Below are 22,804 nucleotides of genomic sequence, written 5' to 3' on the forward strand. Positions count from 1 at the left end.
CAGCGGCTTGTACGTCTCCCGGCAGCTGTGTCTATTGTGGCTTGCATGGTGCCCGCTGTTCTATTCAACTGCGGCTTTGAAGCCATCATGATTCCTGAGGACAACCCGTCATGCTTAGTCGACAATCATGATCTGTCTACCATTGTGATTAGTCGTCAACGGCTTTTCTTTTGTTTACCTTTCTCTTTCTCGTCGCATCGCCCACTTTCCAGAAAACTCTTCTTTTCCTCAGCCGCGATTTTGATCAGAATTCAATCAAACATCAAGTACGCCATCGCGCATTATCATCGGAAGAAGCCCTAGCATTCCTCTCCATCGTGAGTTCTTCATTTTCTATCTTCTATTTATTTCCCGGGAGATGTATCATTGTCGAAGAGCAGGATTACTGACCGCGCAAATTAATTCAGCTTCGCTATCCTCATCTTCGAGCGGATAGTCACCAATTCGACGAGTTCTTTCCATCGCCATCCTCATCAGTCGTAGCTTCAAGCAGCTATTCTCATCATCGGACAGCATCGTCATCTACCCTACTCGCCGGATTGTCGACATCAGCATCCCGAGCCATCACGCCGTCACTTTTATCAGTGGTTGAACTCTTCCGTCAGTATCCTAGTTACTTCAGCTTCATCTTCATCAAGCAGAACCATATTCAGTGAGTCTCCATCCCTGGACGATTGCCCCTAATATTCTTTTCGTAAAGCCGTGCGATACTAATCATCTGCGTGGCCAGATACGATGGAGAGCAACATGCAGCAGCAGCAGCCCACTGGTAGCCAGGCTTCTGGTAGCAACGCCTCTGGCGACAACATGAGCGCCCATGGTCATGGCACCCAGCAGATCCAGCAGCCTCAGATCGAGAACAATGCTCCTGATGGCCCCGTTGCTGACAGCCCTGGTCATAACAACAACATGAACCTTCACGATGATGATATCCAGCAGGCCCAGCAGCACAATGCTCAGCAGCAAAATGCTCAGCAGCACCATATGCCGGCTCCCAACTCTCACCCCGGCATGATCCCGTAAGCACCCAGCCATCAACACTAACATACGATAATGCTAATCAGCTTATGCTCAGGATTGCTCACGACCCCAGAGCCCAGAATCAGCACCAGCTCGCGCTTCAGGTCCACGGCCAGGCTTTCGGCCAGAACAATCAAGCCCATCAGCAGATGCCCAACCCTGTCGGTGCCGGAAACCCTGCTTCCAGTTCGCAGAACGCCATCATGGCTGCTCATGGTCCTCAGTCCCTGGCCTTCGGCCACGCTCTTCATGTCCAGCAGCAGGTGTACGCCGCTGTCGGTGCCGCAATGGCGGCTTCCAACCACAACGCCAATATGGCTGCTCAGCCTCACCAGCAGCAGGCCCCCAACGCTGTCGGTGCCGGAAACCCTGCCCCCAACATCCCTAACGCCATGATGGGTGCTCAAGCTCCCCAGCCAAGCCTCCCTGGAGCCGCCACCCCTATGCACTGCTCGAAGTGCCGTAAGAATGGCAATGTGGCGTGGAACACCCGCTGGCAGGACCCAGATGCACAGTCGCTCGTCTTGAAGACGTTCGCCACTTGCAACCACTGCAAGTGGTCGCCTCGCTTGCAGGACGAGTCGGCTGTGAACTGGGTCCTGCGCAATGCGCCTTGGCTGGTGAACGACGTTGGGGCATACTGCCCTTGTTACGTGGGCAGTGCGGGTAACCATGCGCACCCTATGTGCCTTACTCGGACCCGCATCCGCGCGGGTGCTCCCGCTCCGGCCGCCCTTCACGCCGCTGCTCCGGCCGCTGTGCTCGCTGCCGCCCCCGCCCCGCCCCCGGCCGCGCCTCCTGCTGCTCTCCTTGGGGTTCCGCCTGCGGGCTTCGTGCCCAACCCTGTGGCTCCTGTGGCTCCAATGTTCCCTGACGACGCTGCTCTGGATGATGTTGACGAAGGAGACCCTGAGTTGTTTGTTATGCAAGACGAGCACTAGGAGGAGGGCGTGGTGTCTTGTTAGATTAGAAACCCTCCCCGAAAGGGGAGGGTAATCAACAAGTACAATAGATACTCGAGAGTTCCTGAACATACCTTTCCTCTCTCTGTTCCTCTAGATCCAGTGATTCACAAAGCACAATGAGTTTCTTTCATAGTCTGGAAGTTTCTTACCCCTAATGCACGTATTCGGGTGAGAATCCGTTGCTGCCAGTGAAACTCGAGGCTCAGCGGGATTCATATTGAGCTTACTGCTCTATTATACCAGCTGCCTCTGTGGCCTATCTGTAGTTGGAGCCGCTCAGATTGACGTTGATGAGGGCGACCCGGAGCTTTTTGTCATGCAGGATGAACACTAAGGTAGACCAGAGGTTGGCGTCATGTTAGATTAGAAACCCTCCTAGCAAGGGGAGGATAGTTGAGAAATACAAGAAGAAGATTTGAATGCTCCAGAACATCACTTTGCTATGTTCGTTGTAGCCCCAGTAGTTCACACAACACAATGAGTTTCTTTCACACTTTAGAAGTTGACTATCCCTAACGCACGTATTCGTGTAAGAATCCGCTGCTGCTAGTTGAGATCGAGGCTCGGCCGTACTTATCTGTGTTATGCTCACTGCTCTATTACTCGAGTTGCCCTTTTCGCACCGACGCTGCCTGATGCCAGTGGCGCTCAATACGACGTTGACGAGGGCGACCCAGAGCTGTTCGTGATGCAAGACGAGCACTAGGAGGGCGTGGATGTGCCTTTCCAGATTAGCTCCCCGAAAAGGGAGGGTAGTCAATAAGTACAAAAGATTTTTCAGAGCTCCTGAGCATCACTTCCCTCTGTTCTCTAGATTCAGTAGTTCACACAACATCAGTTTCTTTCGCAATCAAGTTTCCTGCCCCTAATGCACGTGTTCGTGTAGAATCCGTTGCTATCAGTGGAAAATCAAAGCTCAACAGCAGGTTATGGTCGCAGCATCATGGCTCTCGTAGTTCCCATGACCCTGTGGCTTCAATCGAGGTGCTCTATGCAGACATGCGAGAACTACTCTCTTCGGAGCTCCACCTGGGGGGGGCCTTGTCCCTAACCAGGCTGCCCATGTTGCCGCGTTACAGACGATGGAGATACACAGTTGTTCATACCCTGGTATGAGGAGATAGTTTACAGAGTTTGTCGGGGGACTAGACTTCTGATGCTTTGTTTGGCTCCTTTTAGGTTCAGCAGCTCAAATGGGACAATGTGCTCTTTTTACAATGTGAGAGTAAACGACCCCTAACGCACGTATCCGTATGAGACTCGGTTGTAACCAGTGGACGTCGAGGTTCGGCCGAGGCAGGCCGAGAAGGAGAAGCAGAATTGGAGAAGACAGGGAGTTGATTCGCGCGGAACTCCACAGCAGCAATTGCAAGTTGTGACTGGTTGGGACCTTTGGGGGCGACGGCAAGAGGAGGTTTGGAGCCGAAAGCCAAGGCACATTCCCTGTCGACCTGGCAGATGCTTGCAGGAAGGTGGTGTTTATTTCCTGGGGGAATCGGATGGTGGGAGCATCCCTCTTAACTGGAACATGACCAGACAGCGTTGTTTGGAGTATCCAGCGGTTCTTTCGGAATCGGCATCTGCATTTGTAGGTAGAGCCAAGCACGGCGTGTACTACCTTAGGTGTCAGATGTCAGCATCGATCAAGCTTCTCGTAGGTCTCCGTCCATAGTGTCTTCTCATGCCGTGTCCAATGCCAACAATGAGCCAGGAGGCAACGGACAGGCCAGAGTAAGCCGAATAGCCTCGGAAGAAAAATGTGGTCAAAGTCAGCTGTTGAACGCAGGTCGATGGAGAGTGGATGTTGTTGTTGGTCGTAAATTGTTCTCCTGAGGTTGCAGTGGTTGCTGTCGGGTGCAACCGGGGATGACCCATGGGTACGTACTGCCCTGGGTTGCTCCGGATATGGAGCAAATAAGGAATTACCTAAGCCCGGCACGAGAAGAGGGATACGCACCCAGACAATTAACCGTTCGCTCTGCACCTCGAATTTTCAGTCTTTTCGTGACTGCTTCTCGTCTCGACTTCCACACCAAACAGGACATGATTTCAGCATATGCAAGCTGTCTTCCTACGTTGAGGTCCACAGCAGCTGCACATCGCCTGCTCCAACGGCAATGAACCAACAAACGAAAGCGAGGTGGTGGCATTGCAGTTGAAGGGCGCAAAACTTGGGGAAACCCAGCACAAGAGATGTGGGCTGGGCCTGGATGGGGAAGTGCTTCAGCGCATCCAGCCGCTAACTGAACCGGCCATCAAGGCCTAGACGGCTGCCCTACAGCGAACTCCAGCGACTCCTCAGCGGCCCCGGGCATCCAGTGCGGCCCATCACGCCACTAAATCCCCAGACTTACCCCACATCTCCTTCCTCGTCGGATCCGCCACGACCCACTTTACCCTCGCTAAAGTGACGCTAGTCCTCGCCAAACGACCCTAATCTGTTCTTGGACGCGCTAGGCACATTGACTCTTCCGATCCCCCAGGCCACCCGCCGCCATCCCCAACCGTCAATTTCGTCCTTGGGAAAAGTTCCACCAATTGTCCTCCTCCAAGCCTCGGACGACATTTCCCTTCTAGCCTCTTGAAGTCAAGTTTGTCTCTTACGCTTCCTCTTTGCTTGATGCCTCGATCCCAGACTAACCACTGACGAGAAGCCCCCCCAGATTCGACGGTCCGTCGTCCCTACTGCGCCGCCATCCTGCCTCCCCCATCCTGACTTGTTGTCAGTCACCACCAGTCACGAGTTCTCCCCCTTGTCTCCAGACTCGTTACGAAAGACTCCTCGAGGACGAGAACCCCGGACTCGTTTTGGCACCACATCGACCATGGCCCATCAGTAATCTGCCTCTCCCCGCCCCCGGCTGGCTTCCCTTGGCTACTCCCGCCGGCGTCTTGGATGTTTCGACCATTCACAGGTTGTCAACTCCCTCGTCTCTCTCCGCACTCTCTTCCCCATGGCTTCCTTCACCCACTCAACATCTTCCAAGACCGTCAATCCCGCCGCTAGCCACAAGGCCCCGATCGGCTTTCCACTTGAATGTGGGTTCTGCCTCGCACATGGCCAGCATTTCCCATGCCCGCCCAGACATCCAGTACCATGAGGAGAACATGGCTTTGAGCGTGAACGGTATAGCCTACCCCGGCCGGCACGACGAAGGATCTCCAACACGGTTTGATTGGGGAATGGCCCATCCAAAGAGGCCAAGCTTGGGGGAAACAAACTGCTTCTCCACGGGGTCGGCTCAGGCCAGCCAAACCCAACCATCCCATCCTCGTCCCAGTACCATGCATATTCTGCAGACTGCAACCATGGCATGAGACGAGAGGAAGCCGACTGTCTGGTACCACCTTGATCTCTCGCCTCGACGCAACTTTAAAATACTACAACTGCCCACCCCCAGTTCACCGTGCCTGGTCCTCCTTTCTCTTCTCGATACGACTCTGCTCCAGGAGCTTGCCCATCGTCAACAGCCTCAAGCAGCCCGAGAGCGTTCGCAGCGATCGCAGCCATGTCCAACGACATCACCCAAAAGACGGCATCCCAGCCACAGGACCCTATTCACGTCGAAAAGGGTCCATCTCACATCACACACCTCAACGATGTGAGTCTCGACGACAAGGGACTCAACAATGAGGCCCACGAGGGTACCAACATTGAACACAGCTTCGGTGTCTGGCAAGGTCTCAAGACCTACAAGCGCGCCGCCTTCTGGTCCATCCGTGAGTTGTCCCCCTAAAACGGGCCTTCTGCTTACAAGTAATCGTCTGACGCTTCTCCTCTTCGCCAGTCATCTCAACCACGGTCATTATGGAGGGTTACGATGTCACCTTGATCGGCTCCTTTTACGGTTATCCCGCGTTCCGCGAAAAGTACGGCGAATACCTCGACGAGGAAAACGGCTACCAGATCTCTTCATCCTGGCAACAGAAGTTCAACGCCATTGGAGCTGTCGCAAACATCGTCGGTGCCATCCTGAACGGATACTTCACCCCAAAGTTCGGTCACCGCAAGGTCCTCATCTTTTCTCTCGTCTGGCTCGCCGCCTTCGTCTTTGTCGTTTTCTTCGCCCACAACATCGAGATGCAATTGGCTGGTCAAGTTCTCTGCAACATTCCCTGGGGTGTTTTCGCCACAACTGGCCCTGCGTACGCTGCCGAGGTCACGCCCCTTGCTATCCGTGGATACCTGACTTCCTACGTCAACCTGTGCTGGTGTATCGGTCAGTTCATCTCTGCCGGTATCCTCAAAGGACTCGTCGACGTCAAGGGTCAGTGGAGTTACAAGATCCCCTTTGCCGTGCAGTGGGTCTGGCCCATCCCCCTCATCATTGCCGCTTGGCTCGCCCCTGAGTCTCCCTGGCACCACGTTCGTCAGGGCAACCTCGATGCGGCCAAGAAGTCGCTCGCGCGCCTCTCGGAGCCTGAACACAACGTTGATCTCGATGCCACTGTGGCCATGATGGTCCATACGAACAAGCTCGAGATTGAGGAGCAAGCCGGCGCTTCTCTGCTTGACTGCTTCAAGGGAACCAACCTACGACGTACCGAGATCGCTTGCATGGCATTCATGTCTCAGATTACCAACGGCGGCGCCCTCTGCTACTCCGGCTCCTTCTTCTTCCAGCAAACTGGAATCAGCGCCTCCGCTTCGTACGCCATCAGCTTGGGAGGCACCGGTATCGCTTTCCTCGGCACCTGTATCTCTTGGCTTTACATCTACAAGTTTGGTCGTCGTACTATCTGGATTGTCGGATTCTCTCTTCTCGTGGCCTGCTTATGGATCATCGGATTTTTGTCTGTTGCCCCGAACCAGACTGGTGGCATCATCTGGGGACAGTCCATCCTTTGCGTCGTATGGCTCGGCTTCTACTCCATGTCCGTCGGTCCTATCGTTTACACCCTTGTCGCCGAGGTCGGATCTACCCGTCTTCGCACCCAGACTGTCGTCCTGGCTCGCAGCACTTACTACGTCGGTAACATTATCTGCGGTGGTCTCATCCAGCCCAAAATGCTGGCACCTGGTGACTGGAACTTGAAGGGAAAGACCGTGAGTTACCATACCAATTCCAAGCAGCATCTATGCATGACTAACTTTGGCATACAGGCATTCTTCTGGGCTGTCCTTGCTACCCTTACCTGGGTCTGGGGTTACTTCCGCATGTTCGAGACCAAGGGCCGCACCTTTGGCGAGATGGATGTCATGTTCCAGAAGGGTGTCTCGGCTCGCCAGTCCGGCAAGTACCAGCTCACCTCGGAAGAGGTGTTCATTGCCGAGCAGCACCAGACTCTGAGCAGGAACCAGACGGAGAAGTTGTGATTTATGATCAAGTTTACGAGTTAGAGATACCAGAATATAGTCCCTTTCGAGGGAGTAGTCATTTATAGCCATCAAGACCAGACGATGAAACTGCTAGCACGCATGCACGCAAGCTTGTCAAGTTCAAAGTCGGAGACATAATACCCAATCCGTAGTACATTTCTTGCAGAGATGATCTTGTCTCTATACATGAGCGACAGTACCTACGCGCTGCTACTGCTATCATGCCACACAACCCTTACTTAACTTCGAACAAACCCTCAAACCGACAGAGGCAAGACTTCAAAGGCTGGAGTCTCGTAGACATCCCAATTATCTGAAGCCTCGGGGTTTCCAAACGGAACCAAAGCAGCGAATCGCATCTTATACTTGCCAGGAGCGATCTGCGTGCCATTCGCCAGACGACCCAACCACCACAACTCAACACCGTACACACCGACGATGTCTCTGGGCACGTCACGCATGGGCAGCGTGATGATATCGTTCGGGTCATCTACACTAGGATCGATAAACGTCTTCCCCGAGGCCTTCGCCCAGCTCGTCGCCGCGCCCACGAAGCCAGCCTGGCCAACGACAGGAGGGTACTTCCAGTCTCTCTCCACCCAGGAGGCATCGAAGATGTCCCACCGCAGCTCGCGGGTGGCGTACTGAATGCGGGCGTACAGGTTCGGGAAGTCCTGGACCGCAGGGTCAAGGTTGAACGTGAAGTTGGATTTCTGGGCAATAGGGATGTCGCTACGCGTAGATGTGATGCGCGGGAAGCCCGTCGGATACTGGAACATGATACCCACGTCTTTGTGAAGGTCCGCAGCCAGACCCAGGTACGGCACACCGAGCGTCTCACCATTGCTTCCCTTTATGAGGACTTTTCCGCTGTAAAGAGGCAACTTGGCCGGATCAAGGCTCTGGGCTGCGGCGTCGGGGTAGTTGAAGCCGAACTGAGCAGTCTTCGTCTCTCCCGGCTGGACAGTCAAGGGGCCGGGGAAGGAGATCGACGGCGTCATCTTCTGAGGCGCGGCCATGACCTCCTCGAACCACGCAATCTTGGGCGTTCCCCACGCGGTCGGATCGAGGTTGACGGTGTTCATGCCGCCAAACTCCTGCTGCTCAAAGGTGTACGTCACGGGCTCGGCGCCGGCGTTGGTGATGTCGACGGCATGGTACCGGCTGAAGTGATGTGTGTCGTTGAGGGCGAACTTGGCAAAGGAGAGGGTGGTACCGTACTCGAGGACTTTGGTGGCGTTGATGAGACCCGTTCCTACTTGCGCTACGGGCGCGAGAAAGTCATATGGGTTGTTGTTGAGCTGGCCGTCGTCCCATTTGATCGCCTCACCGGAGGAAATGAGACGCATGGCGAGGTTCTTTGCCCATTCTGGCCCGTGAACGCTGCGTCCTCCGAATTTACCCGCCCAGAGAGCTGCAACGCCTGCGACGTAGGGACAGCTCATGGACGTGCCGCTGAGGATGGCATACCCCCCGCCAACATACGAACTCAAGATCTGGCCACCGGGGGCTGCGACATCAGGCTTGATGAAGAGGTCATTCGTGGCGCCGATGGAAGTGAAGGAGCTCGCGACACCGCCGTTCTCTTCGTTCTTGATGCCGACGATGTGGAAGATGGGGCGCTCCGTGAAGTCTGCCGTCACCTTGCCGCCCGCGCGGACGGTGTCGATGATGGCGGCGCCGACGCGTGCGTCAACCATTGCGATGAGGCTGGAGGTGTCTTCCGTCGTTGGGCGTACGAGTGGCATCTCGTTGCTGTAGAAGAGGATGTGGGAGGCGTTGAAGGGGGCTAGGTTCCGCTGCTTCTGGTCAAAGTTGCAGCCTCCCCGGCGGACTAGGGCCACGACTCCCGTGAGGTCGGGGGTAGGTCCCGCAGGAAGAGGGTTGCAGGCCTCATCTGCGGTACTCGAGTTGAGGCTCAGGGGCACGATGGGCCAATCCTTCACCTCGGAAGGGTACCAATCTTCAACAGCACGATACGCAACCCTCGTCTCATTCGTCTCGCCGCCGAGGGAGAAAACACCCCGGAAGGACGAGGACGCGAGCACGTCAGCCTCGACGGAGGCCACAGCGACGACATGCTCGCCCGAGGAGCCGCTGCTGGCTGCGTATGCGCCGGCTTGCCCGTCGTTGCCGGCGGAGATAGTGATGACGACGCCCTGGTCTGCGAGGCGCGTGGCGACGACGGCCCAGGCGTTGTCGGTGAAGCCGCTGATGCCGCCGATGGAGGAGGTGATGATGTCCACGCCGGCTTCGTAGGCTGCGAGGAAGGCTTCGATGAGGGTGTCTTCGTCGGTGCCGTCTACTGTGCCGAAGACTTTGTAGGCGTAGAGAGTTGCTGCCGGGGCGACGCCGGTGAGGCTTGAGGGCGTGTTAGCTGGGAAGATTTGATGTGTGGTGAGAGGTATGGACTTACATGCTGCTGTTACCGGCGATGATGCCGGCGACGTGGGTCCCGTGGCCTTGCTGGTCCAAGGGGTCGGCGTCGGGGTTCTTTACTTGACCCTCGTTTGGCCAAGCTGAAGCTGTTAGCATCTGAATGATCGAAGAGGGGTTCTAAGTGAACTTACATCCATCACCAACAAAGTCATAACCACCAGCAACCTTGAAGCCCTCACCAAATCCACCACCGAGCTGTTGTATGTCAGCAACTCACCGAACATTTCACACGGAGACTCATTCACGTACCGCTTCATGAGTATACCAAATCCCAGTATCAACAACAGCAACTTTGGCGCCCTTGCCCAACACACCAGCCTCATGCAGCTTATCAACACCAGTCATGTGGTGAATATCGTAGTCAATGGCAGTAGCATTCTCCACGAACGAGGCAAGCGGCGTGCTAGGCGCAAGCTTCAACTTGCGGGACTGCCATGCCACCTTCACGGGCTCAAGCGCTTGCAGGGAGTCAATGTTCTCCACGTCCGTCTCGACGGCGGCACCAGTGAAGATGTCGCTGGTGAAGACGCGGAGGACCTTTGCGCCGCGCTGGTTGGCGATGTCGGCGGCTAGGGCTGATGCGTCGGCGCCCTGGGGTTGTCAGTATGGTTCCTTGGTTGTTTGGTAGAGGCTGAGGAGATGAGTGTACCTTGTCGAACTCGACGATGAAGCGTTTGGGCTCGACTGTCGTCTTGTTTGCTGCTGTCTCGGGGGCGTTGTCGTCTGCTCGGCGCATGAGCGGGTGATTGCTCTGGGCAGCAATGCCTACCACACTCGTGGCGGCAAGCAAAAGAGTGGACAGATACATCCTGCGTCCAGGGGCAATACCCTTCTTTCTGACGATTAAACGAATGTGGGATCACAGGAGATCTGGTGACGTGAAGCCGTGCCCCTCGAAAGCCTCTTCATCAACTGTACGAGAACATGATGATGGCACTATATACAGTAACGACACCATCGCGACTCGTATCTTGAGCATCTAATTTCCATTATCCAGCGCGTCCGGCGTGTTGTTGCATTAGCCAGTGACCCCAACGCAAGTGACATGCCAATGCAATCGTAGGTCGTTCGTATTCGGCGCTGCGACCCTATCAAGCATGGGTTACCGACAAGGGCATTCATTAAACATCTTGGCAAGCTGGCGAGCTATCTACCACTGCTTTTTTTATCACGCCTCTCACTACCTATGAGCGAGTCTGTATTAAGAGAGTCATCTGTAGATCACACGATACGCCATATCTCGAGGATAAGACTACATCTGCAGCCCATAAAGCATCCTTAATGAGATTGAAGCCGACGTCGGCTCTGCCATGCCTTTTTCTCGTGTCCAAAGACTCGAGAGTGGCTCGATTGCCAACGCAACTTCACATTTGGGCCTAGCACGGCTCCATGGCCAATGTAACCCTGTTCACGACCTTCTCTTTTCTCTCTTGCTGCCCTGCAGGCAAACTGCAGGAGCTGCAGGAACGGGGGCTCCGTGCGATGCATGCCAATATGTGCCAACACCAATTCGTTCGGCTAACCTGTAATAATGCGGAAGAAGCAAACAGGTGGGCCAACTTTCCACGGCGTCCGAGGGGGCATGCGGATCCCGGGGATGCCAATCGGGGTCTATCATGGCCGGCCGGAAAATGTGGAATATCGCGGCAATTGACAACGATGAGTGAACGGACATATTGCGTGCAGACTTTTTTATTTCCCGGTACCTTAGTTGTGCGTGGGAGTCATTGGTGAAGTCATCCAACTCTACTCCTTTACCCGCACAGACGGCGAGATTTCGACACTTCCAGATGACAGACTGAATCGAAAAGAAGAAAATTCGGTCTCGCGGACTGTGACAAAAGGCCGAGCGTAAAGAACCACACTATGGCGGCAATGAGACGACTGGTTTCCATTCATCCAACTTGACAGACGACAGACGTCTAGTTTCAAAAGGAACCGATAAATCTGCCCACAAAACATCCAAAACAATGGCGCCGTAATCCCAAGCCGGGACGACTTACGACGTTGACGGGAAACAAATGGAACTCGGCGAATGGGATTGGTTCATCGGCAGACGGCAGTCATAAAGCAAACAAGCTGCCGGTGTCTCGAGTCTCCGCGTGGCGTAGACCATAGCGTTTCTGGCCCGAGACACGAATGTTTGTCTTCCCCCGCAAACCGTGACATGAGCTCGAAGCTTGGTCCAGGGAGCGGTTGTTGAATATTCTGCTTACACTGCGTATGTGCTTGGTCTGTGATTAGGAACGTCATGTTCCTTGGCAGTTGGTGTATTTGACGTTCTACCGACAGGGCCTACATGCGACTTTGTTTCCAAGAGCGATTGGAACTCCTAGAGCATAACCCAGAGTTTATTCAAGAGACATTCTAGTCTGACAAATGGCTCTGTAAGTGGGATACGTTTCGCACTGCCTCCATAATCTTGGGTTATGTGGGATAGTTATCTCATGAATCTATCAACCAAAGACTCACACCGGAAGATGGTATTCTATGGGACCAAATGACAATCTTGGCTAATCTCGATGGCTCGAGCTCGCCCAGTGATTGCCTGACATGAGTGTTAGGACGATATACAATGAGACGGCGCGACGATCTTGGCTTGTTTCGCTGGCCAAGACATCAGGTTGCTTGGTCTAACATCAACCCAACTCGCCCCATCTTCAACGTCCGCCACACATTGAACCATCCATCCGGTCCAGAGACTGAAGAAACAACTGCCATTCGTTGTGAGAAACAGCTGACATCGAAAGAAGGCTGACTAGCCTCAACTGTTTCCGCCCAAAAGTTTGAGTTAAAGTTTGGGGTCAAATGCTTCAGGCCAGGGATGACACCTCGACACGCCGTTTTACCACGATTTCATAAATTGCCCAGATAGGGCAAGATTCGCTTCTCTGCCGCGTAAAGAAGCGATCGAGCCAAGACTCTTCACTCGTTTCCTGTGTTTCCTGTGTTTCGTCTACCATCCCTGTTCAGCCCTGGGAAAAGCTTATGTTTACTCTTCCTTCCAACGACCTCCCCCTTTGCCCTTTCAAGTCATCGCCGGGAGCTTAATGACTTGCCCAACGATGGATAGAGGAATACGGATGCCGTGCCGGATGAAGATTCTTGCTTCCAACCAATTGCCATCACCTTCGCCTTCCGCGGCGAACTCTGATAGCAAGCGCTCTCCTAGCTGGCCGGGGTTTGTTCACTGTTCCCTTTGTCCCAAAGCACGATTCCCATGCTTTATACTTTAAGGAACAAACACTGTCCGCCGCACCAGCTGCATCTGCGGCTGCACCCTCCTCGCGTCCGCGTCCACTCAGCGTCCATCGGGGTAATATCGTTATGCTTCTTTCCGCCAAGCAAACAACCTTAAGCCTGCTAAGCGCTTGGCGAAGGCGGGAGAGATCTTCAGGGGGCCTCTAGAAGCGGTCGCTAGCTTCAGGAACATACTTGCCAAGGTGCCGACGACTTGCGCTACGTGGGATAAAAGTCTTGTTTCTGTCTTGGCTTGCCGGCTCCCGGTGTAAGGTGACCCTGCCTGTCGGTATTGTACTCCGGTCGATAAGCTTGAACTGCCGACCGCGACTATTCCCAAGTGACCTCAACTTAACCCTGGCCTAGTTCTCAAGTGGACATGGAAACGAAGTTAAGCTTTCCAAGATGAAGCATTGCGATTGGTAGTATTTGCCGATGGTCAACGTGCCTTGGATCTAGTTCATCGAACCAGTCAGTGCGTTCCAGGCACGATATCAACGTTTCAGGAACGGACCACGGTCACGGCCACTTTTTGCCGCGAGGAACAGCCAGACTGATGTCAATGGAAGGAGATGGGAGGGGGGGGTGTGGGAGTGTATTCGCGATTCAGGTGTTTGCTAAATAGTCTCGACACGAACCTCTTCTCCACGCTCGACACGCTCGTGTGTATCTGTCGTAATTCTGCCAGACCAAACCTGTCATCCAAACCCCGCCACAAGATCCATAATGCGATGTGGACAATGAGCGAAGACGAGCTCGTGGCCGCCTCGCCGCCCCCGCCGGGCGTCGTATCCAACTTCGACAACCCCGCTGAGTCCCTCGTGCCACAGGTATTGATCGTCGCCATCCTTCTCAACCTACTAGCCATCATCTTCTGCGGGATCCGCCTGTACACGGTCAAGGTCGTGATCCACCGCCACCAACGTGACGACGACCTCATCTTCATCGGACTGCTCTTCGCTACGGCATACTCGGTGATACAAGTCTACGAGACGAGGAATGGAGCCGGGCACCACATCTGGGACGTGAGCCGGGCCGACGCCGTGGCTTTCCATAAGCTGAGCATGGTTGATCTCGCGGCTTACAGCCTCTCTGTTCTCTTCACAAAAGCCTCGATTCTCGTGTTCTACCTCCGCTTCCCTCTCAAGCGCGCTGTGAGAATCGTCGTATACGTGGTCATGTTTGCGACGGTGGCGTACTCGCTCGCTGGCGCGCTTGGCTGGGCATACCTCTGCACCCCCATGGAGAGGATTTGGGATATGGACGTGCCGGGAACCTGTGTTGACCGGTCGATGTGGTGGTTGATGCTATCCGTCTGCAACGTCGCCACCGATCTCGCTATCTTGCTGCTACCGATCTGGATTCTCTCGCCCCTATCATTGAGGCTGGTCAAGAAAATTGAGATGACGATCTTCCTCATGGCCGGAGGCTTGTAGGTTGATTCTGCACATTGAGGACAACAAGACATCGCTAATGTCTTCTCTAGCGTCCTCGGGCCCAGTATCGTCCGCATGGTCATGATTCCTCTCGGCTTCAACAATGCCGATTTCACCTGGACCGCTTCAATAAGCATCATCTGGTGGTAAGTATCTCCAGCCCCGAACCTAGGCATATTTGATGGCTAACTCTGTGCCTAGCGTCGTGGAGGCCAATGTCGGCATCATCTGCACCTGTCTACCCTTCCTCAAGGCTTTCATGAAGCACGTGGCACCGGGCATCGCCAAACGATTCTACGTTCCGGACGAGCCGCAATCACCCACGGTCTTTGACCGCGCTGCCGCTCTACAGAGTCTGCCGCCAGTTCCCAAGTCAGCACGACGCAAGAGCTTCGGCAGGCAGGCTGTCGGTGACGTGCCGGACGCTGAGATGCGCACGGTTCGATCAAATTGGCCGTTGAAGAACGAAGAGCCCTTTGATCACGTCGAGTATCAAGATGTGAGACTGTCGCAAGACCATAAGACGCCATACCCTGCGAAGGCTGTGGATGTTACGGAGATGGTGTGAATTGGCATAGGCTGCGTTTATTTGTTGATGATACCCCCTTGGTTTAATGCGTGTCGAACTTCTTTGGCCTTAGTTTGAAGGTTGCAAGGGGAGAGTGTTGGGGTTAGTGGTGATTCGGGTAAGTTCTGATTTCTCTTGGCTGATTCTGTCATTGTTTGCTGACAAACTTCGTCAAGATGTGATGATGTTGCGGGCACCGACGCACAGGTGTGAAACGAACCGGTGGGATCACAGGCGTCTTACCCACTCCAACTGAGCCTGCGCCGCATCGGACATGTTTATCGTCCGGCTCCTTGGCTCATGGCACTCGCCTCGGAGCCGGGGTCTGGTGTACGGTGTACCAAAGTTCTGTGCTTTGCATCTCGACAGACGTCATGTCTGTTGATGTGCTCGGCGATAGCGAAAATGCCGTGACGCGAAAATCTCGGATTGGAGAAATCAAAGGTCATGTAAAGGTGGTTTCGGACCATTTTTCCGTGAGTGTGAGGGAGGTGTTTGCGAGGATTGGATCTCAAGGGCAAACCGCAAAGTCCTTGAAGGTGGTCAGCATTTAGTTGAAAGCCTAGCCAAAGCATATTAATAATGGAGAACTGAACAACTAAAGAGCAATAAGCTTCAACTCGGAAGTCCACTGTCTGGCGCCGTTCTAAATGATGCTTACTTCAGAGATTTACCATAAGGCCAACCAATCTCGGCGAGAGACGCACATGCCCACGGCTCATGCCACCATCGCCGCAGTGGAGACCATTCGGCGCCGAGATCTGCGAAAAGGGTTCGAGATTGCAGTGTTTGCTAACAAAATGATACTTCGGCCTCGGCGCTCATGAGAGCGCCGCACGCCGAAAGGATCTCCATCACCGCCGCCAAAGCGCGCCAAACCCACACCATCTCGCGCCGCGAGCAGTGGTAGTGCACCAAATCACTGGAAACATTGGTCTAGATTGGAAGCAAACTTGACTCAATGACCAGGTTTAGGACCCTCTCGGTCGTAACGGAAACCGATTTCTAATGCGATAATGGCCCCTGGCCTATCTAGGGTGACGATGCAGATCTCCCTGCGGCGGCCGGTGCGGACATGGGCCGCTGTCGCTGAGATCTCTTCTCTTTGTCGTTTGGCCTCCGGATCTGATCTCTTCCTTCTGTTCACATAAAGAAAGAATCTTGAGAAATACTTAACCCATGTTCATCCCTTGTTGGATAGGGTCATCCTCATCAGACAATTCCACAGACGACTTCAACAACTCAGCTCTTCAATCAAAATATCAATAAAGCTTCTCAAAGCTATCAGAGCGGCTCGGAATCCACCAGCAAGCCTTTGGCCAAAACAACAGAACTTGCGCCGAAAATGTCGAAGCAACAACAGCTTTCGTCCCCAGCGGACTCCCAAATGACCTTCTCAGACCCGCACCCAGCTGCTGCAGAAGCCAAAGTAGACCAGAACACAACAGATTACTCTTCCGATCACCCTTCAACGATACGGCAGTCAGACCCGGAAAAAGGTGGTCCTCCAGCCGGCGGCGCAAAGCCGTCGTGGCCAGGCAGCGATGCGCCGGACGGAGGTGTCACGGCATGGCTTGTAGTTCTTGGCGCTTGGTGCACATCATTTTGCAGTTTCGGATGGGTGAACAGTAAGTCGCACTTCCCATTGCGACGTTGAGGCTGAAGTCTATTTTTTTTTTTTTGTCTCTGCTTTCTTGGGGTTCCGGAAGCTAACGAAGGTTGATCTGCAGGTGTCGGAGCTTTCCAGGAATACTACCAGAACGACCTGCTTCGCAACTACTCGCCGAGTACCATTTCGTGGATTCCTTCTCTCCAGATCTTCTTCATGATGGCAATGGTAATTCTTGGTCTTTTCATTGCCCAAATTAGAATATGCAAACTGATACCTTCATAGGGCCCCGTCATCGGCCAGCTATACGACCATTACGGTCCCCGCTACCTCATCCTCGCCGGCACCTTTCTTCACGTCTTTGGTCTCATGATGACCTCTCTCGCAACGCAGTACTGGCAGATCCTCTTGGCACAAGGCGTGTGCTCCGCCATCGGTGTCGCAGCCATCTTCCAGCCGGCACTGAACACCATCCACGGATGGTTCAACGTCAAGCGCGGAGCCGCTTTCGGCCTCCTCTCTACCGGCTCTAGCATCGGCGGCATCATCTTCCCGATCATGGTGACGAGATTGATCAAGTCTCTGGGGTACCCCTGGGCAATGCGCATCTGCGCTTTCATGATCCTCGGCCTCCTCGTCATCGCAAACCTCACGGTCAAGGCCTTCCACCCACCACGACCCCAGAAGGTATCTATGGATCAGCTCATCCGTCCCTTTAAGGAGTATGAGTTTGTCTGCGTCGTCATCGGATTTTTCCTCTTCACCTACGGCATTTTCGTGCCCATCAACTACATCCAAGTCCAGGCCCTCGAGGCTGGCATGGACCCCAACCTGGCGCAGTACCTGGTCGCCATCCTCAACGCCGGCAGCCTCTTCGGCCGAATGTTCTCCGGCATCATGGGCGACAAGATTGGCAAGTACAACATCTTCGTGGTGGTGTGCTACCTGACCTCGATCTGGATGCTCGCCCTCTGGATCCCGGCCAACACGGACGGCGCGCTAATCGCCTTCGCCGTCCTCTTCGGCTTCTGCTCCGGCGCGTACGTTTCGCTGATTGCACCCCTCATCGCCCAGATCTCGCCCCTCCACGAGATTGGCTTCCGCACGGGAATCACGTTCTTCACAAACTCTATTGGCGGTCTAACGACTAACCCTATCAACGGAGCCATCTTGGCTGGTTCCGGTGGGTGGGTCGGCATCAAGGTGTTCTCGGGTGTGTTTTGCATTGCAGGAACGACTTTCATCCTTGCAGCGAGAATTCACCGCACCGGATGGAAGGTCTTCACTGCATTCTAGACTGTACTCATGGCAAGGAAGCATTGTTATAATATTAATGACGGATTGGGGCGGCAGCATACATTAATATGTCCATGAAGGAATCTGGCATTAGCATATAGACATCAGTACTCGTTTTGTATTCAATACCCTCAACTCTTTTCATACTCTCCTCACATATCGCCTAGACAGCTCGTGTCGATGTAGTTAAACACTGAGGCCATACTATCAAAGATGAGCGAGTGTTGTAAAGACCTGAAGTGACAATGCGTCACCCGCATCACAATCGCCGTGTCAAAACAATCGCTATGACATCCTAATTAATAACCCATGATCGATTGAATCCTTGAACGCTGCCCACTACAACCATCGCGGCTATTGAATTCATTAAAATTGATTTACGGTTTTAGAGCAAGGACCTTGTAACCCGCACCGTGCAAAAGCTTAATCAATCAAAGACCTCGTGTTGTAGAACCTCTAAGCTCTACGTTGAGACGAATCTTGAGTCGGAGAACCATGATCCACGAATGAGATGGCCCTCAAAGTCAATCGACCACTTGGCCACTTGGCGCCTACATGCAGTCAAGATGACGACTGGTTCCACTCGAGGCCGTCATCGTGATCAATCTATCGACGGTCTGACTGCCTACCGCAAAACGGTTCGATAGCAAGCTTCTGTAAGGCAGTTGGGTGCTCATGGGGTGGCTTGGTTGACGAGTCCGTTCAGCATGAAGGCTGCCCCAACTACAGGCTGAAGAAAACTTTCAAAACGCCGTCGAATGAAGATTACGACCGATTTGGACATCTGTTGAAGTAGATAGACCTACTAACGATGCCCGAAGGCAGCGTACATATATGTGCGGGTGCTAAAGGGGCAGATAGTAATTGCCTAAGCCACGGTCACAATTCTGTAAGAGATTACGCGTTTATAGCGCTTCATCGGCAGTGTAAATTCACATAACGTGACGCTCGTAGGCAAAAGTCGAGAAACAGGATAGACATCTGTGGTGTTAGTTGTTACAGGTAAGTGGTCCAAGAGAGGACTGATTCCAGGGGCTTTTGGAACGAACAGCATGTCTTCCCTTAACTATATCAAGTCGATAGACGTATCTTCGAGAATGTTCATCAGACTTTGAGCTTCACAGCTGATTGGTCGTAGAGTAGAAGCCTGATGGATCAAGGGCGAAAGGTGGGGATCTGAATAAGTATAACTATAATGTTACTCCAGGTAGCTCCTGTTTATTCGGTGAAGTTGCTTTCGCGTACAATCTAATTATTCTGAGCAACAGAATAATCACACACTATTGGGAACGTAGGCTCAATTGTTAAGTTGCGCTGGTATCGCCTGAAGCAACACTCGTCACTTTTTTACTTTTGACTAATTAATGCCCACCATACAATTTCAAAAGACCATAAAATCAACTGACTGAACGATCACTTATTGCGTAAGCTGGTCTATGAAAATCTTGAGCTTGCATCCAATCGCATTTGAGTGCGTTGGTCGGAGGATTTTCCAGCAGTCACTATCCATTCTGAAGAAAATTGAAGGAAGAGGAGGCGGACGTTGAAGTCCGTCCACCACGCGCTCTTCGGTAGCAATCTGAGTACTTTAGGAACTCCATCCATGATGCTAGACTCAATTAATCTTAGGGAACTGGCTTGCGCTTAATTTCAACAGTCATCAAAGCCAATTCTTTGCTTCATGGTTTCCAACTTCCCAACAGTTTCGTGTCGCCAAGATTAAGCATGTACGTGCTATCTGCATCTCGCTAATCCAAGCCGTGGTCAGCATGAAGTGTCCCACAGTCGTCGCATGATCTCAAAATTCCCAAAGCTACTTATTCCCATTAGACTCATCGGCATGGCAACTCGTCTGTTGGAAGTCGGACATCGAGTCCGACCTTCCGGTCGAGTTGCTCCGGCCAGGCCGGTCCCTTTGCGAATTCCAACTTGCGATCGACGAGGAAAACGCCCTATTGGTGGAACCTGCCTCGGACATGGAGTTCTGATGCACTCTGGCCGTACATCATTCGCATCTGGCAGCGGATAGCTCCGTGATCTGCATCTGTTGCCTGAATTTCTCTGTGGGTTGCCAATGTAGGTAGACGAACGTGTTGATGTCCTGCGAGTCCTCGAAGCGCACTTGCCAGTACAGGGACTAGTGAGCCACGCGTACGACAAGGAAACGAGAACAGAGGCTTCAACATGGCTACTTCATATCCTCTCGCCCGTCCCGGAGACATGGAAGAGCCGAAGATAGGGGTGAGATGGCATCATCTTCAACGTGACTACTCGAAATGAGGAGAATATCTCCAGTATAAAGAGTTTTTCAAGATCCTTTGTCTCAGTAACTATTGACAACATATTCAAACACTTCATGAGCTAGAATAGATCGCCTGAGGAGCCAACCACAACTATGATCTTGTCATTCTATAGTTTTCCATCACTGCTGGTACTTGGTGTTCTGGCGACCCAAGGTGCCGTCGCAGCATACCCAGGCTTCGCTGGTCTGAAGACTCTTTTCACGTTGTAAGTTTCGTTTCTGAAATACCCCATTATTCTAAGGTTGATTTAAAGTGCAGTGGAGATTCCTATACCAGGACTGGATTCTATGTCACTCGCGATCAACCATCCATTGCCAATCCGCTTGGGAACCCGACGTACCCAGGCCCAACCAGCGCAAATGGAGAAAACTGGATCCAATACTTGACCACCAAACATAATGCTTCCCTGCTGTTTACCTACAACTTCGCGGCGAGCGGTGCCACTGTCGACAACAGCCTTGTGGCGTCTAGCATCGACGTTGTAAACCAAGTTGAAGAGGGGTTCATCCCCAACTATACCGGGACAAACCAAACTTGGGATGCCGAGTCTACCCTGTTCGGCTTCTTCATCGGTATCAACGACATTGGAAAGTCATATACCAATGGCAACTCCACGGAGCTTCACCCGATGATCTTTGATAAGTACGAGAAGTTGGTGGAAGAAGTCTACGAGGCGGGTGCTCGGAACTTCCTGTTCCTCAATGTACCACCACTTGAGCGGATGCCGAGAACAACCCAATCCAGCGCCGCTGGAGAGCGGATTCCTCTTGAGAAAGCCGCGGTAGCAGACTGGAACGAGCGCCTGGGAGTATTTGTTAAGAACTTACGAGAGACTCACGGAGACGTGACTGCATTTCAGTACGACACCTATGGATTGTTTGACAGAGTCATGGATACACCCGAACGTTACAAAGAAACGGCAGTCTACAAGAACACGACGACATACTGTTCAGCATACCAAAAGTAAGACAGGCTTTCCAAGTCCATGCCAGGCGACAGACAAGCTTGACTAACACCCGACCTAGTGGGACGCCTGAGCCAGACACTAAATGGGACAACTGCACCTATGCTGCTAATGAGTATATGTGGATTAACAGTCTGCACCCGACGTCGCCCGTTCACTTGGCACTGGCGAGAAGCATCTCAAGGGCCTTGGCTTGATCTCAAAAGCGCGAAACTGAAAATTTCAGATGTGCATTGCCTCATGTGCCAGAGCTTCAAGACACTTGCCCATGTACCTAGTCTTCATCATAGAACACAAATGCTCTGACCTCAATGCTCGCTCTCGGCTCACCAGCGCCTTCTGGCAAGTCCGTATCCTTGAAGGCACAGTGAGGCACTCTTCTGGGAACACCAGGCTTCGTGCTTGAGTCCACTTGCTTGAAGAACAACACGTCATCAACCTGTTGCTGGTCTTTGAAATACCACTTGTGCTGCGAAGTCGTCGGCGGACGAACTTCGACGGCTTCAGTGTCATGATCCGGAAATCGGACTGGTACAAACACCAAGTCCGAGTCTGGTATAGTCCGGGCATCCGACACCGCGAAAGGGTCCCGAGTTATCGGGCGAATGGGTCGCCACATCTGCGGATCTTGTCAGCTAATCTGGAGTTTGACTGAGGACCAAGGTTTGCTTGCGTTGATAATCTGGTATCGGGGTTTCTTGAGCAATTCTTCTGCTCTTTCCTTCAGCCATCTTTCGGCGACGCCTTCAGCTGCCTTGAATGACTGGTCCACATGTACTCCATACAACGGTGCCGGACCCTTCGGGCCTTCACCGTCTTTGGGACCGCGACGAATGATGTGTGTCATGATATGAACCAGGCAGGGCTTGGGCCTATGCGTGTCAGCATTATGCTAGACTTGTGATATTTTGGGTGGGCAGACAAAGCTTCATCGCAAAACGGACTGAAAGTAACTCACATGTTCTCGGTCTCGGATAAGACTTTGTAGCACAGTTTCTCCATCTCAGGGTAGTTTACCCGCTTAATTTCCTCATCATCATCCCAGTTGGTTAATTGACTTTGATGCTTGACATAGTGGAAGCCTTGAACATCGAGCGTGAATTCATCCTCTCTACCAGTGATATCAGTGATAGTTGTTGGGATCTCGACTTTGGGTTGAGGCTTGCCGGGTTCCGGACTTTTCCATCACAAATTAGCTTTCCAACAAATTAAGTCGGAAATGGCATCCATCTTACCCTCCAATTATCATGGGCACCAAAGGTACACCCGGATCATCAAAGTATTTGATCTTTGAATGTACTTGACGTCCCTGTTGTCCCATCTTGACGGTTGTTGAAGCGTTCGATACAGTATTTCAAGAAGCTCTCGAGTATTACCTCTCAGGCGGCCTTCGAGAAGAGGGAGTTTCTGCTGGTTTTGAAGAGAGCTCATGGTATTGTAGACATGGGCATATCTGTTTATCTGTTCTATCGCCGCGAGTCAGAATCTTGGGGTAAACAGAGTGCGGCAACATGGCTACCCCGGCTGTTAGGAGGAGAACATGCACCAATCCCCATTTCGATAGGCAGTCCTAAGATCTCCTGCCTTGGTGGAGATGACCCCGACCATTCAGTATTTTCTCAGAACTGGAAAGAGAGTGGTTTA

At 52.9% G+C, this 22,804-nt stretch overlaps 7 protein-coding genes across 7 annotated transcripts; 5 read left to right on the plus strand and 2 right to left on the minus strand.

Moving 5' to 3' along the window:
- Positions 1-735: 735 nt before the first annotated feature.
- On the plus strand, positions 736-1,961 carry HER10_EVM0004411 (uncharacterized protein; the record flags this gene model as incomplete). The annotated part of the gene is made up of 2 exons (XM_035474059.1): positions 736-1,019; positions 1,076-1,961. 2 exons carry the CDS (start codon positions 736-738, stop codon positions 1,959-1,961), a joined length of 1,170 nt encoding a protein of 389 aa, XP_035333917.1.
- Positions 1,962-4,495: 2,534 nt separating this feature from the next.
- HER10_EVM0008610 (sugar porter family MFS transporter) lies at positions 4,496-7,422 on the plus strand. The gene is made up of 3 exons (XM_035478125.1): positions 4,496-5,705; positions 5,774-7,032; positions 7,090-7,422. Exons 1-3 carry the CDS (start codon positions 5,495-5,497, stop codon positions 7,300-7,302), a joined length of 1,683 nt encoding a protein of 560 aa, XP_035334209.1. The 5' UTR covers positions 4,496-5,494; the 3' UTR covers positions 7,303-7,422.
- Positions 7,423-7,562: 140 nt separating this feature from the next.
- On the minus strand, positions 7,563-10,623 carry HER10_EVM0004267 (serine endopeptidase; the record flags this gene model as incomplete). Its single annotated transcript, XM_035473917.1, has 5 exons — positions 10,394-10,623; positions 9,994-10,335; positions 9,876-9,939; positions 9,722-9,824; positions 7,563-9,666 (listed from the first exon to the last, which is right to left on the minus strand). The coding sequence occupies exons 1-5, from the start codon at positions 10,550-10,552 to the stop codon at positions 7,563-7,565; spliced, it is 2,772 nt and encodes a 923-aa protein (XP_035333902.1). The 5' UTR covers positions 10,553-10,623.
- Positions 10,624-13,724: 3,101 nt separating this feature from the next.
- HER10_EVM0009289 (uncharacterized protein) lies at positions 13,725-14,988 on the plus strand (the record flags this gene model as incomplete). The annotated part of the gene is made up of 3 exons (XM_035478780.1): positions 13,725-14,416; positions 14,471-14,566; positions 14,622-14,988. The coding sequence occupies 3 exons, from the start codon at positions 13,725-13,727 to the stop codon at positions 14,986-14,988; spliced, it is 1,155 nt and encodes a 384-aa protein (XP_035334253.1).
- A 1,064-nt stretch (positions 14,989-16,052) lies between these two features.
- On the plus strand, positions 16,053-18,093 carry HER10_EVM0009025 (major facilitator superfamily transporter). Its single transcript, XM_035478527.1, has 3 exons — positions 16,053-16,616; positions 16,719-16,825; positions 16,883-18,093. The coding sequence occupies exons 1-3, from the start codon at positions 16,334-16,336 to the stop codon at positions 17,891-17,893; spliced, it is 1,401 nt and encodes a 466-aa protein (XP_035334236.1). The 5' UTR covers positions 16,053-16,333; the 3' UTR covers positions 17,894-18,093.
- Positions 18,094-20,288: 2,195 nt separating this feature from the next.
- On the plus strand, positions 20,289-21,357 carry HER10_EVM0009372 (fungal cellulose binding domain-containing protein; the record flags this gene model as incomplete). Its single annotated transcript, XM_035478861.1, has 3 exons — positions 20,289-20,401; positions 20,455-21,159; positions 21,222-21,357. 3 exons carry the CDS (start codon positions 20,289-20,291, stop codon positions 21,355-21,357), a joined length of 954 nt encoding a protein of 317 aa, XP_035334260.1.
- Positions 21,358-21,434: 77 nt separating this feature from the next.
- HER10_EVM0010338 (cephamycin biosynthesis protein CmcJ) lies at positions 21,435-22,481 on the minus strand (the record flags this gene model as incomplete). Its single annotated transcript, XM_035479801.1, has 4 exons — positions 21,435-21,779; positions 21,834-22,032; positions 22,119-22,337; positions 22,396-22,481. 4 exons carry the CDS (start codon positions 22,479-22,481, stop codon positions 21,435-21,437), a joined length of 849 nt encoding a protein of 282 aa, XP_035334324.1.
- Positions 22,482-22,804: the final 323 nt, after the last annotated feature.

The sequence above is a fragment of the Colletotrichum scovillei genome, assembly GCF_011075155.1.
Source record: "Colletotrichum scovillei strain TJNH1 chromosome Unknown Contig00005, whole genome shotgun sequence".
Lineage (NCBI taxonomy): Eukaryota > Fungi > Ascomycota > Sordariomycetes > Glomerellales > Glomerellaceae > Colletotrichum > Colletotrichum scovillei.